The sequence below is a fragment of the Staurois parvus genome, unplaced genomic scaffold (genome assembly GCF_062004578.1).
Source record: "Staurois parvus isolate SC_StPar_1 unplaced genomic scaffold, SC_StPar_1.0 ptg001196l, whole genome shotgun sequence".
NCBI classification, from domain to species: Eukaryota; Metazoa; Chordata; class Amphibia; order Anura; family Ranidae; genus Staurois; species Staurois parvus.
In genome coordinates this window covers 25,084-43,618 of record NW_028318992.1, presented here as the reverse complement: position 1 = coordinate 43,618, position 18,535 = coordinate 25,084, and the positions used below count along the sequence as shown (strand labels likewise).

At 40.5% G+C, this 18,535-nt stretch overlaps 1 protein-coding gene across 1 annotated transcript in view; it reads right to left on the bottom strand.

The window, feature by feature from the left end:
- The window catches only part of HEATR1 (HEAT repeat containing 1), a 387,031-nt gene that overhangs the window by 348,979 nt on the left and 19,517 nt on the right, over positions 1–18,535 (bottom strand). Inside the window, exon 3 of the mRNA XM_089660010.1 lies at positions 12,913–13,008. Coding sequence (XP_089516136.1) covers positions 12,913–13,008 — 96 coding nt within the window. The remainder of the gene's footprint in view (positions 1–12,912; positions 13,009–18,535) is intronic.

Genomic DNA, 18,535 nt, shown 5'->3' with positions numbered 1-18,535 from the left:
ACATGCAATCAATAAAACAAGGATTGTACATAGAACAATATTGGACCTCTGAAAAGTATACGCATGCATACGTACTTCGTACTTGGTTTGGGCCCCTTTTGCAGCAATTACTGCCTCAATGCGGCGTGGCATGGAAGCCATCAGCCTGTGGCACTGCTGAGGTGTTATGGAAAACCAGGATGCTTCAATAGCGGCCTTCAGCTTTTCTGCATTGTTCGGTCTCATGTCTCCCATCTTTCTCTTGGCAATGCCCCATAGATTCTCTATGGAGTTCAGGTCAGGCTAGCCAATCAAGCACAGTAATCCCACAGTCATTGAACCAGGTTTTGGTGCTTTTGGCAGTGTGGGCAGGTACCAAGTCCTCCTGGAAAATGAAGTCAGCATCCCCATAAAGCTTGTCTACGGAAGGAAGCATGAAGTGCTCCAAAATCTCCTGTAGACGGCTGTGTTGACCCTGGAATGAAGCACAGTGAACCAACACCAGCAGATGACATGGCTCCCCAAATCAACAGACTGTGGAAACTTCACACTGGACTTTAAGCATCTTGCAGTGTGTGCCTCTCCATTCTTCCTCCATACTCGGGGTCCTTGGTTTCCAAATGAGATGCAAAAGTTGCTCTCATCAGAAGAGAGGACATTGGACCACCGAGCAACAGACCAGGTCTGTTTTTCTTTAGCCCAGGTAAGACGCTTCTGACGGTTTGTTGTTCAGGAGCGGCTTGAGAAGAGGAATACGACATTTGAAGCCCATGACCAGTCTGTGTGTGGTGGCTCTTGATGCACTGACTCCAGCCTCAGTCCACTCCCTGTGAAAGTCCCAAACACGTTTGAATAGCCTTTTCCTGACAATCCTCTCCAGGCTGCGGTCATCCCTGCTGCTTGTGCACCTTTTTCTTCGACACTTTTTCCTTCCACATAACTTTCTATTAATGTGCTTTGATACAGCACTTTGGGAACATCCAACTTCTTTTGCAATTACCTTTTGAGGCTTTCCCTCCTTATGGAGGGTGTCAATGATGGTTTTCTGCACAACTGTCAGGTCAGCAGTCTTTCCCATGATTGTGATTCCTACTGAACCAGACTGAGAGACCATTTAAAGGCTCAGGAACCCTTTGCAGGTGTTATGGCTTAATTAGCCGATTAGAGTGGGACACTATGAGCCTAGAATATTGCACCTTTTCACAATATTCTAATTTTCTGAGATTGTGGATTTGGGGTTTTCATGAGCTGTAAGCCATAATCATCACAATTATGACAAATCACGGCTTGAACTTTCTTGGATTGCATGTAATGAGTATCTCATGTATTAGTTTCATCTTTTAAGTTGCATTACTGAAATAAATGAACTTTTGCATGATATTCTAATTTTTCAAGTTTCACGTGTGTGTGTGTGTGTGTGTGTGTGTGTGTGTGTGTGTGTGTACACACACACACACACACACATATAGAGTGGGGATCGAAAGTTTGGGCACCCCAGCTAAAAATTTGTATTAATGTGCATAAAGAAGCCAAGGAAAGATGGAAAAATCTCCAAAAGGTGTCAAATTACAGATTAGACATTCTTATAATATGTCAACAAAAGTTAGATTTTATTTCCATCATTTACACTTTCAAAATAACAGAAAACAAAAAAATGGCGTCTGCAAAAGTTTGGGCACCCTGCAGAGTTAATATCTTATACTGCCCCCTTTGGCAAGTATCACAGCTTGTAAACACTTTTTGTAGCCAGCCAAGAGTCTTTCAATTCTTGTTTGAGGTATCTTTGCCCATTCTTCCTTACAAAAGTCTTCCAGTTCTTTGAGATTTCTGGGCTGTCTGTCACGCACTGCTCTTTTAAGGTCTATCCATAGATCTTCAATTATGTTGAGGTCAGGAGATTGTGAAGGCCATGGCAAAACCTTCAGTTTACGCCTCTTGATGTAATCCCCCGTGGATTTTGAGGTGTGTTTAGGATCATTATCCATTTGTAGAAGCCATCCTCTCTTTAACTTCAGCTTTTTCACAGATGGCATCAAGTTACCATCCAAAATTTGCTGAAATTTTATTGAATCCATTTTTCCTTCTACTCGTGAGATGTTCCCAGTGCAACACAACCCCAAAGCATGATTGATCCAACCCCATGCTTAACAGTTGGACAGAGGTTCTTTTCATTAAATTCTGTGCCCCTTCTTCTCCAAACGTACCTTTGCTCATGCCGGCCAAAAAGTTCAATTTTAACCTCATCGGTCCAGAGAACTTGTTTCCAAAATGCATCAGGCTTGTCTATATGTTCATTTGCAAAGTTCAAACGATGATTTTTGTGGTGAGGACGTAGAAGAGGTTTTCTTCTGATGACTCCTCCATGAAGACCATATTTGTACAAGTATCTCTTTATAGTGGAATAGTGTACCACAACTCCAGTGTCTGCCAGATCTTTCTGGAGGGATCGTGCAGTCAAACGTGGGTTTTGAATTGTTTTTCTCACAATCCTGCAAGCTGTTCTGTCTGATATTTTTCTTGGTCTTCCAGATCTTGCTTTAACTTCCACTGTTCCTGATGACTGCCATTTCTTAATTACATTCCGAACAGAGGATACTGACATCTGAAAAAGCTTTGCTATCTTCTTATAGCCTTCTCCAGCTTTGTGAGCGTCAAATATTTTCAGTTTCAGTTTTCTAGACAACTGCTTAGAAGAACCCATGGTGCTGATTGTTGGGGCAAGGTCAGATGAGTCTGGGCATTTAAAACCTTTGAGACTGACATCACCTGGTCTTCCCAGACGATGATTGAGAACAATCCATGACACTGGCAGGTCTCAGCTTTGCAAAGGGGGCAGTGCATGCTATAAATTCTGCAGGGTGCCCAAACTTTTGCAGACGCCATTTTTTTGTTTTCTGTTATTTTGAAAGTGTAAATGATGGAAATAAAATCTAACTTTTGTTGACATATTATAAGAATGTCTAATCTGTAATTTGATGCCTTTTGGAGATTTTTCCATCTTTCCTTGGCTTCTTTATTCACATTAATACAAATTTTTAGCTGGGGTGCCCAAACTTTCGATCCCCACTGTATATATATATATATATATAAATATATATATATATATATATATATATATACATACACACACACACACACGCAAAAAAAAAAAAAAAAAAAAAAAAACAATCTTAAGGAAAGACATTCTTAAAAAAAATTCTTGAGAGCTGAAATAACCAGGTTTAGGTCCCATGGCGGCCGGAGGAGCTACATTACAAAAACCTGCTCCAACTGGTTATATGCAACTATTGATGTAAACAGCGGCAGTAATTAAAAGTCAAAGTCTAGGTATAATACAAGGTGTAAGTGCTATATAAACAAACAATCTAAGAACAAAAAGGTGCCAAAAAGTAACTCCCCCATTCAATGCTTAAATAAATAAAATAAGTGAATTATGCACAAAACCTCAAAAAATAAAAATTACTAAATAGTGCATCAAAAGTAAACGAATGCATAAATGAATACATACATACATCGACATGCATATACAACAATGCATGAAAATTATATGTACGTCAAAAGTTTGGAGGAGCTACATGCCAAACTCCTATAATGAAGGTACAAATCGACCTTACTACCATAGAGGAGGTCTCCAAGGTCTTCTTTGATGCCCGCCTCACCACCTGCCCCCTCGACCCTATCAGCACAACTCCTACGATCTCCCTCCCCCTCCATCCTACGCTCCCTCACCCACATCTTTAATCTCTCCCTCTCTTCTGGCGTATTCCCCTCCCCTCTGAAGCATGCACACATCACCCCCATACTTAAAAAGCCCTCCCTGGACCCCAATGACTCAAACAACCTCAGACCCATCTCCCTGCTCCCATTCACATCCAAACTCCTCGAGCGCTTAGTCTACACTCGCCTAAAGCTCTCAACTCAACGACAACAACCTCCTCGATCCCCTACAGGCCGGCTTCCATCCCTGACACTCCACCGGAACTGCCTTACTCAAACTCTCCAACGACCTTCTAACCGCCAAAGCTAATGGCCACTATTCAGTGCTCCTACTCCTTGACCTCTCTGCGGCCTTCGACACAGTCAACCACCCCCTCCTCAAAAAACTACACTCCCTCGGCCTCAGAGATTCTGCTCTCCTGGCTCTCATCCTACCTGTCACAACGCTCTTTCAGTGTTACCTATAACACTACCAACTCCCCCTCTCTGTTGGGGTCCCTCAAGGCTCCGTCCTCGGGCCCCTTCTCTTCTCCATCTACACCTCCTCCCTTGGCCAACTCATACAGTCTCACGGCTTCAACTACCACCTCTATGCCGACGACACACAAATATATTGCTCAACCCCTCGCCTCACCCCCTCAATCTCCACCCGAATCACAAACCTACTGAACGACATAGACTGGATGTCGCTCCACTTCCTTAAACTGAACCTCTCCAAAACCAAGCTCCTAGTCTTCCCCTCAGCCCGCACACCACCCCCCATTGACTTCTCAATCACGTCCAACAATGCCCCTATCAGGCCAGAGTACTTGGTGTCACTCTGGACTCCAACCTATCCTTCTAGCCCCAAGTCCAATCACTAACAAACTCATGCAGACTCCACCTCCGCAACATCGCCAAAAACCGCACGTTCCTAACCCCAGAAACCACTAAACAGCTCATCCACTCCCTCATCATATCACAACTCGATTACTGCAAATCCCTCCTCACTGGCCTGCCTCGCCACAGGCTATCCTCACTTTAGTCGATCCTGAATACAGCGGCCAGACTCATTCACCTTACCAACCACTCCGTTTCCGCCACCCCCTCTGCCAATCCCTCCACTGGCTTCCGATTGCGCAATGGATCAAATTCAAAATCCTAACACTGACGTACAAAGCTGTCCACCATACTGCCCCAAATTACATCACCAACCTAATATCCAAGTATCACCCAGCACGCACACTCCGCTCCTCACAAGACCTCCTTTCTAGCTCCCTGGTCTCCTCCTCCCATGCCCGCCTCCAGGATTTCTCCAGTGTGTCACCCATCCTCTGGAACTCCCTGCCCCAACCCAGACTATCACCTACTCTCATCTCCTTTAGACGCACCCTGATTTTTTTCAGGTTTTCAGGGAAGCCTACCCCACCCCCTGCTAATTTGCCGACCTCCTCCACTCTTCCTACCACTCCATCCCCCGCAGCTATCTCCCCCTGTACCACTATCCCCTTCCTCCTAGATTGTAAGCTCGAAAGAGCAGGGCCCTCGAACCCCTCGTGTATTGCATTGTATTGTTACTGTACTGTCGCAAGTTCTGTCCCCCTTTGTAATGTACAGCGCTGAGTGAACTGCTGGCGCTTTATAAATACTAATATAATCATAACTAGTATAATAATAATGGCAAACTATCAACGTCCGTTGAAGGCAGGCCAAAACCTGAGATACCAAAAAGGGATGCAGATGCAATTCCACAGCCATGCACCACAAAATGTAAGCCTTCCAAGTATGATGGATAAATCTTCAGAAAGATGGGTATAGGCACCTTCAACATGGTAGGAATCCCCAAGCACGACAACCCTGTCTCTTAGGATCTGGCTTTTGATAGCAATGGTAAAGCAGAGTGGAAGATCGGTCCTTCGGACAGGAGATCATCCTGTAGAGGTGGCCGCCAGGGGACAGACAACAATCAGCCACACCGCATTGGCATACCAGGGTCTTCGAGGCCAGTCCAGAGCTATGAGAATGACCAGTATTCCTTCAGACTCTAGCCTGCTCGGCAAAGGAGAAGCCAGAGAGGGAAAGGCATAAAAACGTTGGCAATGGTTCCATGACGCCACCTTAGCCTCCAAGGAATCCCTTATCCTGGCCATGAAATTTGACACTTTCCTGTTTATATAGCTGGCCAGCAGATCCATTTGAGTGCCCCACTGCAGGCAGATTTGACAAAACATGTCCAGGTGCATCCTTGATCCAATGCCTGAAGAGTGAAGTACGCCAGTTTTCTACGTTTAGAATGTAAATGCAGAGAGTCAGCACGTGAAGTTCCATCTACAAAAGAATGCATGAATCCTTTAGTGCCGCTGGCAAGCTCCTTGTCCTGCCTTGGTGATTGTCGAAGAAATACTGTCCAATTAATCGCCTGTAGCTCCAGAACAGCGATAGATAGCAAAGACTCGTCTAATGGCCCCGAGCAGATCTCAGACCTAGAACAGCCCCCTCCCCCCAAAGATGGATAAGGCTGGAGTACATCGTGAACACCATCCAATTATGAAGACAAATTACTTTAAATCCCAAAGACAAGGGAGACCCTGATCAATCATCCCATGCGGATCTGGTTGTCCAAGGACACAGGAGAATTGTCCAACTTGGATAAAATTTCCTTCTGCAGGACCCTTGTATGGAACTGCACATACAAGACCACCTCGAAGGTGGACACCATGATGCCTAGAACTTGCATGCAAAAAACACAAACACCTGTGGAAAGGCAGCAACCAAACCACAGTCCAGAATTGCTGAAGCTTGTCTCATGGGAATTGTACCTTGGCCAGCGTAAAGTCAAGGATCAACCCCAGATATTTCAAACATCTGAGTCAGCAGACTTCTTCATTCATCAGTGCAGAATGAGACTCCGCCTAACAGGTGGTCATCTAGATAGCCTATGACAGCAATCCCATGCTGTCTCAGCAATGACAGGAAGCCAGCAACTTGGTTAACACCCAGGGAGCACCATAAACTGAATGTGCATCAGGAAGCGCTTGTGCCCAGCAAGATAGAGAGTCCATTTTAAGTAAAAAGACAGACACCAAAGAAGTTTGACAATAGGTTTCATCACCAATTATAATATGCAGTATAAAATTATCAAACACATTTTTAAAAAATACTGGCCTATTCTGTTAAAAGGTGAGATTTTGAAGGATATTATTCCAGGGAGACCAAAGGTTTGTGTATAGGAAAAATAGGCCTTTAAGGACGAGAATTGCTCATAACGTTATTGATCCCCCCAAAAAAAGTAGTTCTGTTTCCTGACTTAAAAGGATTTTTTAATTGCAATAAGTGTAAAGCTTGTAGAACGGTTTGTAAGGAATCTAGAAAAGAAAAAAAAAAAAAAAAAAAGTTTCATTCTTCTCATTCCAATAAAGAATATAAAATCAATTCCCTGATAACCTGTGATTCCTCACATGTAGTTTACATTTTGGAATGTCCGTGCCACATCCAATATGTGGGATGAACAGGGAGATGTTTAAAAACGAGAATAGGTGAACATATTGCAACATCAAAAAAGGGTTCGACAAACACAGTGTATCGAGACATTTTAAATTAAAACACAACTGTGATCCGAGTTTGCTGACCTTTTATGCTGTAGATCGGGTCAAATCCCATTGGAGAGGGACTGAATTAATGAAATTTCCAAAAAAGAAACGTACTGGATTTATGAATTAAATTCCCTGAAACCCAATGGGTTGAATGTGGATATCGATCTTAACTGTTTTCTCACAAATTTTTAATTTTGGGTTGATGTATCATTATATTGAATGGACCATTTTTGACCATTGGAGTTCTGCCTTAATATTGTATTTGACACTGGCCCTTTAAATGTTCGTCATTGACATTTTACATTTGGTTTGATATAGTATATCCATTTATTTCATCCAGGGTCTATTCAGGTTTTCCTCCATGTTATTTATTGTTTTTTTTGCCATATGTATGTTTTATATGTATGCGGTTGCTTCTTATGATTAGATCGTGTGGTGGGTGTTTACCCTCATTCAAATCAGCTGTCCGCTTTAAGTGCAGTGAATATTTAATTAAGTGCTGACGTCTCACATCCATCCGCTCCGTGAGGACGTTGACGAAACGCGTAGGGCAAGGCTTGTGGATGTGACGTCAGGACGCTCGCGGTTCGCTGGTACGGCGCATGCGCTAGCCAGGCTGGGTTCGCGTTGTACGAGTTCATACTAATCACGCTGTATACACTAGTGTCGTTATAGACACCGCTTGTTGTAAGTTCATTTTTATATTAAATTGGATGTTTTTAGTACGTACTGCACCATGAGTCTTTACTTTCTCTTCCGAGTGGCGATCTGATCATCTTTAAAAAGTTTGGTGGCTGAATCCTTGAAGTGGATATACGTGATAAACAGTCCTGCAGAGTATTACTTCCTGGAGACCAGTTTTAAGCTTTTAGTGTTACCTCAACTACATGAAGATCATCGCTCCCAGAGCAACAAGCACTATATGCTGATTTATAACATGATCAGCATATTGCTCTGGTGAGTTTATTTAACCTATTTTAGTGGTGGATTCACTTGGTGACATTTGCTTTGAGCACTCCTGTTTTTTAAACATCACAAATATTTTGGACTTTGTTTTTTGGACTTTATTTGATGTAGCTTTGTTTGATATATATCTGTACACTTTTAGCACAACCTGTTTTTTTCTCATTTATTTACCAAAACATTCAAGCTATAGTTATATAATGGATATGAGCTGAAAATGCACACTCTCAGATTTAATTTGAGGGTATGTACATCCAAATTAGAGGAAGGGTTTAGGAACTACAGCTCTTAATAGTAGCCATCCCACCTTTTTTCAAGGGACCAAATTGGACAATTGAATCAAAAATGGTTTCATGGCCAGGTGTGGGCATACTTCATCAACTGAGCAGGTAAAAGGTCTGGAGTTGATTCTAAGTGTGGTATTTGAATTTGGAATCTATTGTTGTGAACCTACATCATGCGTTCAAAAGAGCTGTCCAAGTGAAACAGGCCATTGTAAGATTTAAAAAACTAAATAAATCCATCAGAGAGATAGCAGCAATATTAGGAGTGACCAAATCAACAGTTTGGTACATTGAGGAAAGAAGAAAGCACTGGTGAGGTCAGCAACATAAAAAGGCATGGATGTCCATGGAAAACAACAGTGGTGGATAATCACAGGATCCTCTCCAAAGAAAACCCATTCATAACATCCAGACAAGTGAAGGACACTCTCCAGGTGGGCGTATCAAATTCTACAATCAATTGTCAAATTCTACAATCAAGTGACCTCACAAGAGCAAATGCAGAGGGTTCATCACAAGGTGCAAACCGTTGATAAGCTTGGAGAATAGAAAAGCTAGATTAAACTTTGCCAAAAAAACATCTAAAAAAAGCCAGACCAGTTCTGGAAAAAGCATTTTTTGGACAGATGAAACCAAGATTAATCTATACCAGAATGACAGGCAGAAAAAAAAAAAAAAAAGGCGTGGAGAAGGCTTGGAACAGCTCATAATCCAAAGCACACAACGTCATCTGTAAAACATGGTGGAGGCAGTGTGATGGCATGGGCATGCATGGCCTTCAGTGGCACTGGGTCTTTGGTGTTTACTGATTACGTGAGAAAAGACAGAAGCAGCCAGATGAATTCTGCAGTGTTTAGAGATATACTGTAAGCCCAGATTCAGCCAAATGCAGAAAACACACTGCAAAAGAAACCCAGGAGCTTTTGAAGGAAAAGAAGTGGAATATTCTGCAATGGCCGTGTCAATCACCTGATTTCAACCCAATTGAGCATGCATTTCACTTGCTGAAGGCAAAACTAAAAAGGCAGAAAGACCCACAAAGAACAACTGAAGACGCTGCAGTTAGAGTATGGCAAAGCACCAGAAAGGAGGAAACCTAGTCTTTGGTAATGTCCATGGGTTCTAGACTTCAGGCAGTCATTGCCAGTAAAGGATTCTCAACAAAATATTAAAAATGAACATTATATTTACGATTACATTCAATTGTCCGTTTACTTTTGGTCCCTTGAAAAAGGGTGGGTGGCTACTCTAAAGAGCTGTAATTTTTAAACCCTTCCTCAAATTTGGATGTACATACCCTCAAATAAACCTGAGAGTGTACACTTTCAGCCCATATCCATTATAGAACTATAGCTTGAATATGTTTTGTTAAATACCTGATAAAAAAACTAAAATTGTGCCAGTGTCCAAATAAATATGGACCCAACTGTATGAGGATGATCACGTAGCTGCTGTATCATTCACAAGCATGGGTGAAGTATTTGCACTTGTTTTTCTTACTGTGTATGTACTGTATCCTATTACTCAAAAAAGTGATTTGCAGCCTGGATGAATCCCTCAGTGTTCTGTGCCTATTCTCATGACCACCTTTGCTGATGACTGTTGCCAGCTAGGGGACAAGGACATGCAATGCCCAGGAGGTAAAATCCCAAATGTCTATGGACGCACACAGCCTGTCTTAGAAGTGACCCTGCACGAGCGCACCAATAGAAAGCAGCTTTCTAAGATGACATGTGGAGAAGAGAAGGAGCCAAGAGCACCGGCAGGGGACTCCAGAAGAGGAGGTTCAGGGCCACTCTGTGCACTACCCTTGCACAGAGGTAAGTATAAAAGGTTTTTATAAAAATAAATAAAAGCCTTTACAAACACTGCATGTCCAAGGAGGAGCATGCAGCACCCAGTACCTTATAAAAGTATCAAGTGGAAGTGGCAGTAAAATGTGTAACCTGAGATGTCATATCAATTTCTGTGGTTAAATTTTAGCATCACATTTTGCATTAGCACTGTATAAGTAAAAACATTTCAAAAATAATTCCTGGTTTCCAAATAGCGTTAATGTATAAGCGAATACTATTCAGGGTACACAATGTAATGAAAGTAATGGAGATATGGTGTCATACTTGCTATGGCACTACAGTACTGGTCAAAGAAACAGGGTGACCCTCTATCTTGCCCGTCCATGTCATCAGTCCCTATATAGGGTCTGGGCATCACCAGTCACTGTGGGCATGACCCTGATTAGATTTTCAGGGTCTAGGTTCAGTGCCAGGGTCTAGGATCCAGAGCTCAAAGCAAAATTACCAGCAATTCCCGCAGTGTTGGGTCAAGGTACAACTCACAAGTTTTTTTTATCAAGGCTGCACCAATTAGGACGCACTGCTTCTATTGTTATATTAGTAAACTGAAAAGTAGATTGAAGTGATCAGTCAGATATGGTATGTACAGTATATGGTTACATTGGTCCAAACTGGACCAATGTAACTATTTAAAAAAATACTATGCCTGATTTCATCTTTAATCCACTTTCTCTTTATAAGCTTTTATATGGAGGGAAATAATCACCATGTATAAATAGGTGGTTCAGAAAGTGAGCTTGATGCAGTGTTATCCATTTTAAGGTCACTACAAAGATGCACTCTAAGTCTGGAGGAAGAGATTTAACCTTTAATGCAATATTTCTTCACAATAAGAATTGTAAAAATGTGGAATAGACTCCCTCAAGAGATAGGTCTGACCAGCTCAGTACATTGTTCTAAAAAAGAGCTAGAAGCATTCCTAAATAGATATTAAAGTGGAAGTTTTGTTAGGCAAAACATTTTTCCCCATTCTGGATAGCACAAAGGATGGTTATAACCAGTCAGTTTTTTAGGGGGTTTTTTTTGCCACCTGTGTCCTGTTGGGGAGATTTACCTTTACCTTCCATCCCATGGCTAAAACAAGAAGTGAGAGCAAATCCCTACAAAAAGGGAAATCCTTGAGGACCCCCAGGTCACCAGATCTTGTGTCCCTGTTGGAAGATTTCCTCTCTATTACCTGTTTGGGGACAACCCAAAATTTGTGATTTTCTTTTACTTTCATTGATAATAGTAAAACAGAACAAATAGAGAGGGTGAATATCCCTACCGGGGACACAAACAATAAAAACTCAATAGGTGTTCTAATCCATCTCCACTGTATTCAAAAACTAAAAAAAGTTTTGCCTTTAGTACTACTCCAAGTCCTGTTAGATCCCTTCGGGCTAGGACCTTTTGCAGCTATAGCTATGTAAAATATTAAAAATGGGTGCCTATACTGTTTAACATAGAATAATAAGACTGTCTCATCCTGCTCTGCACATGCTCAGTTGCTCTCTACATTTTCAGCATGGTGATGAAAAACAGGGCGATCTGCTGACAAGTATTTACTGCTGCTCAGGAGTTTTGGGCTTCAGCAAGAAGCAGGAGGCAATTTACAGCACACAATTGGTTTGGTAGCATAATTAATAATGTGGAATGTATGTTCCTTGCTAAAAAAACGTTTTTATCAAGTTGTTATGGGTAAAGTTCCACTTTAAGATTTGATAACACCAGAGATGGTTCATCCATGGGATAGAAGATTTCCTTTATGAGACAAAGGAAGGACTTTTTTTCCCTCCATTTAAGCAAATTGGATCATGATGGGGTGCTTTTTTCAGCCTTCCTCTGTATAGACTGTGGGTATAAGGTTTTGAATATTGAGGTTTCTCATTTATTTTTTCTTTCAGTTGTATAGTTAGGTTAAAAAGAGACACCATCTAGTTCAACTATGTAAAATCACAGGGCAAGAGAGATAAACACTTTCAGCAGTGTTGTTTTTCCAGCATAGGGGGCAATTCCTGACAACAGGGTATTGTTTGGTAGAGGGCCAGCAGCCCAATCTTGTTAAGGGCAATTGTTTTTAACTACTTTACCTTTCATAACAGGGTTGCTTTCATACGGCATATATGTTTAAATGAGTTCACGCTTTCATATTTAAGCTCGGTACATATGGGCTGAAAATTACCAAAAAACTGTCCGTTTGGCAGGAACCAGCTAACTTTCAGGTCATGTGTACAGCTCTTCACCCGACAGAAGTCGGTCTCACAACTGGCTTTTGTTGAACGGGCAAGCTGGACAACCAGCATCTGATTGGCATCCAATCAGCACTGGCAGTCAATGACTGCCAGCGCTGATTCAGTGTGTCCTAGCAGGGGGGCAGAGTGGTCCCCCAGTCAGGACACAACAGCTCAGTGGGAAGATCGCCGTACGAACATCTTTTTTGTTCAGCTCATGGGGTCGAACAAGGAAAAAAGAAGTGAGTGTAAAATGCTATGATTTTAGCAACTTGCCATTGAAAATTTCCTAGCAAGAATAGTAGTATTCAATTAATATCTCTCTCACCTTTAGAGAATTTAAAGCAGACAAAAGCACCTCAACATTTTCATCCATGAGACGAGCCATGATCGCGTCCTTAAGAAAAGATTCATCAAAACCTGACTGTAAAACAAAAGTAATATACAGTCAATATACAGACTTAATATACAGTTAAGATCAACACTGATGGTCAACACACAGCCCGCCACTTTACTGATCATCCTGCTGTGAGCCAGACCTCAAAATCAGGTAACACAGGGACCAGCACACTGGGTACAAGCACCTTTGGCACCTTGAAGCACTAGAAATGAGAAAAGCTTACCAACCTAAAAAAGTGTTCACTAAAAACAGTGCTTAGCAGGATGCAGCAGGCTAATATGTGTATTAAAAAAAAAAAAAAAAAAACAAATCACAAAAATAAATAGGATAGTCTCCAGTCAAATGTTCTGGACGACACTTTTCCCTGTGTCTGCGTGCAAATCAAACACTTGTGTGAATGCAAATAGTTATCTACAATGACTTGCGCTGAAATGCATGGAGCACAACGCTGCGCTGAGCTGCATTGCGTTAAAATTCATACATGTTGCATTTTAGCGCAATACAGATCAATGCAGTGTTGTAGTGTGAACAAAACACAAACTATTTATGTGTCTGTGTTGACTTGCATTTCACAAGTGCGCTAAAACGCAGATCAATGCAAGCCAACACACGTTAAAACATGACTAAAATGCATGGAAATGTACATGCATTTTCACGCAAATCAGTGTGAATTCACCCTTAAACTATCGAGAATCTTCCTGACCATAGAAGTTAAACAGGTCTGTAGTTGCTTAGTAAAATTTTGATCCCTTTTTAAAAAGGCACCATATTGGCCCTATGCCAAACCTGTGGAATCCCAATGCAAGGGTAAAACGCGACTAAAATGCATGGAAATGAACATGCATTTTAACACAATTCAGTGTGAATTCACACTAATAAAAGCCAATAGAGTTTTCCTAAAAACTATTTTAAAGCAATAGCATGGATTCACAAAAGGCCAAAGCTGTCAAACAAAACTGATTTCTTTTTATGAAAAAGGTAAGCAAAAACTTGGACAAAATGAGTGGCTGTGGATATAGTATGCTGGGATTTTACAAAAGCGTTTGACACCATTCCCCACACATGGCTAGTGTGTAAACTAAAGTGGTTGTAAACCTCAGGCATAAAATATGAACAAAACATATCCCTATATAGTGTGTACTTGTCGCAATCCAGAGCATAAAGTGTCATTTCTGTCTGCCGCTTTGTTCCTCTGCTATCAGCATGAATCATTTCTGACAAGTTTTCCTGACAAAAAGAAAAAAAACAGTGACTGGGAGGGACCTCCAGCAGATTGACAGCCTCAGCTCTGTATCTTTGAGCTGTATGTATGGGGTGCATCTCTTCACTCCTATCCACTCAGAACTCGCCACACTGAACCCTAGACAAGCTTTAAAAATTAAGGACTCTGAATGGATGTAGAGAAAAGAAGACTACAGATAAAATCATGTATCACATGCCAGTCACTTCACTGGGTATATGTAGGAGTTTGCAAGCACTTTTTAATTTATAAACATTCTAGAGTTTGGGATTAAAAGTATAATTTCAGTGTTTGCACCAGTGGAAAAACGTTCTTAAAAGATGCCAATTTACAAGTCAACCTCAAGGCACTATTCAATTAGGCAAATATTTGGCAAGTTATGCACCTGAGGGCTAAAAATATGCATGCAACATACACGCAAGGAGTACGCTGAAGAAGTCAATAGTTGAGAAGGATCTCAACCGTTCTAGGTTCTGGGTGTTGTCGAGAAGAGGCAATTAACCACTTGCCCTCCAGAGGATTTACCCCCCCCCCCCCCCCCAACCAGGCTATTTTTTGTGATACGGAGCTGAGTTACTTTGACAATTGCGCGGTCATGCAACGCTGCACCCAAATGAAAAGGTCTTTTTTTTTTCCCAAAAAAAATAGAGCTCTCTTTTGGCGGTATTTGATCGCCTATGCAGTTTTTCATTTTTTGTGCTATTAAAAAGAAAAAAAAAAAAAAAAGAAAAAAGTACCACCAATTGAGGGAAAAGAAACTATTTTTGACTTTTTGCTATTAAACATGTCCAGTACAAAAATTTAAAAAAAAAAGTCTAATTTAGTCAAATTTAGGCCACAACGTATTCTGCTAAATGTGTAGCGATCAGGGACTTATACTGCGGGACTGCGGCGTGCGTTCTGACATGGGGGGTGGGGGGAGTACTGACTGTAACGGACATCCCCAGTGACTCAAATACAGTGATCAGTGCTAATAAAAAGCACTGACATTACACTGACACTGGGGCGATCAAAGCGTTAACTGTGTGCGGTTTTACTGTGTGTGTGCTTTACACTGTAAACACACTGCTTTGTATGGCTCTGCTATGCATGTGAGGTATCGTCGTGAACTTCAGATCAAGGGCAGTAATTCTAACACTACCTCCTCTGTAAATCTAAAATGGTAGCTTGTAAAGGCTTTTAAGACTGTCTATGGATATTAAAAACATATGCAGTTTGTCGCCATTGCACAGGGCATACACAGCTTTAAAGTATGTCATGTTTGATATCTATTTACTCGACATACCATCTTTTATATTTCACCAAAGAATTGGCCAATATATTGTGTTTTTGTGCATTAAAAGTAAAAAAAAGTGTTTTTTTTTTTAAATTGCGTTTGAAAAATCGCTGCGCGAGTACTATGTAACAAAAAATTGTAACACCCACCATTTTATTAACTAGGGTGTTTGCTTTAAAAAATATATAATGTTTGGGGTTTAAATTAATTTCCTAGCAAAAAAATACTGATTTTTTTTTCCATGTGAACAAAAAGTGTCAGAAAAGGCTTGATCTTCAGGTGGTTATAAGAGTGAGTGATGTGTGGCATAAACTTCTAATGCTAGGTATAAAATGCTCCCACCCCCCAAAACGACACCCCAAACTAATTGCTGAGAGGCATGTTGAATCAATAGAAGAATTTCTTTTACTACAAGTTTTTGGAAAATTACAATTTTTTTTTTCACAAAATTGTCACTTAAATGATTTATTGCTTACATATGCCATGGGTATATGTGGAATTATTCCCCAAAATACATTCTTCTACTTCTCCAGAGTATGGGGGTTCCACATGTGAGACTTTTTGGCAGTCTAGCCAAGTACAGGAGCCCAAAATCCAACAAGCACCTCCAGGCTTTTAAAGGACTTTATTTCTGCATTACACTTCCTGACTACCTATCACAATTTCAGGGACCCTGAAATGCCAGGATAGCACCAACCCCCCCAAATTACCCCTTTTTAGATAGTAGACACCTCAAGGAATTTGATAAGAAGTATGGGAGTATTTTGAAGATCTCATTTATTGCCACAAGTTTTTGGAATATTAAGGAAAAAAAAAAACAAAAAACACATTGTCGCTATATAAATCCTGTATAATAATTTTCTTTTTTTATATTTCAAAACCTTGTGAGAAAAAAATTAGATCTGCAAAATACTCACCATGCCTCTTTAAATTCCTTGGGGTATCTACTTTCCCAAAAAAAAAGGGGGGGTCATTGGGGGGGGGGGGGTGCTGTGCTATCCTGGCGTTTCAGGGCCTTTGAAACTGTGATAGGTAGTGAGGAACTGAAATGAGGAAGTTACGCAAGCTTTCAAAGTGGTCATTGGATTTCAGGCTCCTGTATGTGGCTAGGCTCCCAAAAAGTCTCACACATGTGGAATCCCCATACTCCTTAGAAGTGACAGAACGTATTTTGGGGTGTAATTCCACATATACCCATGGCTTGTGCGAGAACTATGTCATTTAAATGACAACTTTGTGTTAAAAAAAAAAAGTGTCATTTTCATTGTCATTTGTAGATGCTATCACTGTCACACAAAGCAATCAATATACACTTATTGGGATTTTTTTAACCAAAAATATGTAGCAGAATACATTTTGGCCTAAACTTATGACGAAATTTTAGTTTTTTGGATACTTTTTATGACAGAAATGAGAAAATGTTTTTTCCAAAAACATTTTTTTTGCTCTAAATTTGTTTGTAGCACCAAAACTAAACGGCGTACAGGTGACCAAATACCACCAAAAGAAAACGATTTGTGGGAAAAAAGGACATAAATGTTATTTATGTACCGTATTGCACGACCGCGCAATTGTCAGTTAAACTAGTGCAGCACAAAATAGCAAAAAAGGCGCAAATTGCAGAATCTATACCATAGTTTGTAGACGCTATAACTTTCACACAAAGCAATCAATATACACTTATTTGGATTTTCTTTTTTTACTAAAAACATGTAGTAGAATACATTTTGGCCTAAATATATAACTTTACTTTTGGCTATAAAAAATATATAGTAAACTCAAAGAATATAGATTTTTGTTTATAGCACGAAAAATAAAAAGCGCACAGGTGATCAAACACCACCGAAAGAAAGCTCTATTTGTGTGAAAAAAAGGATGTCAATTTTGTTTGGGTACAGCATTGCGAAACCACGCAATCAGTTGAATTAATGCAGCGCCGAGTAGCAAAAAGAGGCCTGGTCATTAAGAGGAGGGTAAATCCTCTGGAGGGCAAGTGGTTATATACATGGGCCGGACGGGAGCATTGCAGGAGCGCGTGGCCATTTACAAACATCCTCCCCGCCTGTGCACGTGCGGCACCGCAATCCAGTGCCCACTGTGTCCGCAGGACACAGCGGAACACAGATCGATGTACGCGACCTCTGTGTGAGGTCCCGATCATGTGACCGCTGATTGGCCAATATATATATATATATATATATATATATATATTCAAAAAAAGGTTTGAAAAATTATTTTTGGTTATAAACTAATTTGGGTTTTTTTGACTAAAAGATAAATGAATACATTTTGGCCAGGATTTATTAAGAAAGATTTGCAAAACACTTTTTTCAAAATGTTTGCTGTTTGCACTTTTTCATTTATATAGCAACAAAATAAAAATCCCAGTGGTGAATAAATACCACCAAAATAAAGTTTTATCTCTCCAAAAAAATGCTAAAGAATTCATATGGGTACAGTGTTACATTACCATGCATTTGTCATTCAAAGTGTGATAGCGATGAAAGCTGAAAATTGGCCTGGACAGGAAGGTGGTGAAAGTGTCAGGACTTTAAGTGGTTAAGCGCCACTGGCATATTCTAAAGATGGATAGATTACTAACCACCATCCTTCCAGAACATCCAAAATTCATCTATAAAGAGGGCAACAAGTTTTAGGGACTGACTAGTCAAATCTGTTTTAGATTCACTAAAATATTCTACATAGTTCGTTATAAATCTAGAAGCATATTTGCATGCAGGAAGTGCTATGCATGCAAAGAAATTAAACATAATGTAAAGAAAAGAAAGCAATTTGTTGCATTTGCAATGGGCAAAAGGTGCACAAGAAATGTATTTATTGTCTTCATGATCGAAAGCCCTTGCGGTTTACAATACGAGGGACGGTGAGTATTTTGCAGATCTCATTTTTTCTCACAAGGTTTTGAAATATAAAAAAGAAAAAAAAAAATATGTTTTTATTTTCATTCTTTATTTTCCAAAAACTTGTGGCAACAAATGAGATCTTCAAAATACTTACCATGCTTCTTATCCAAT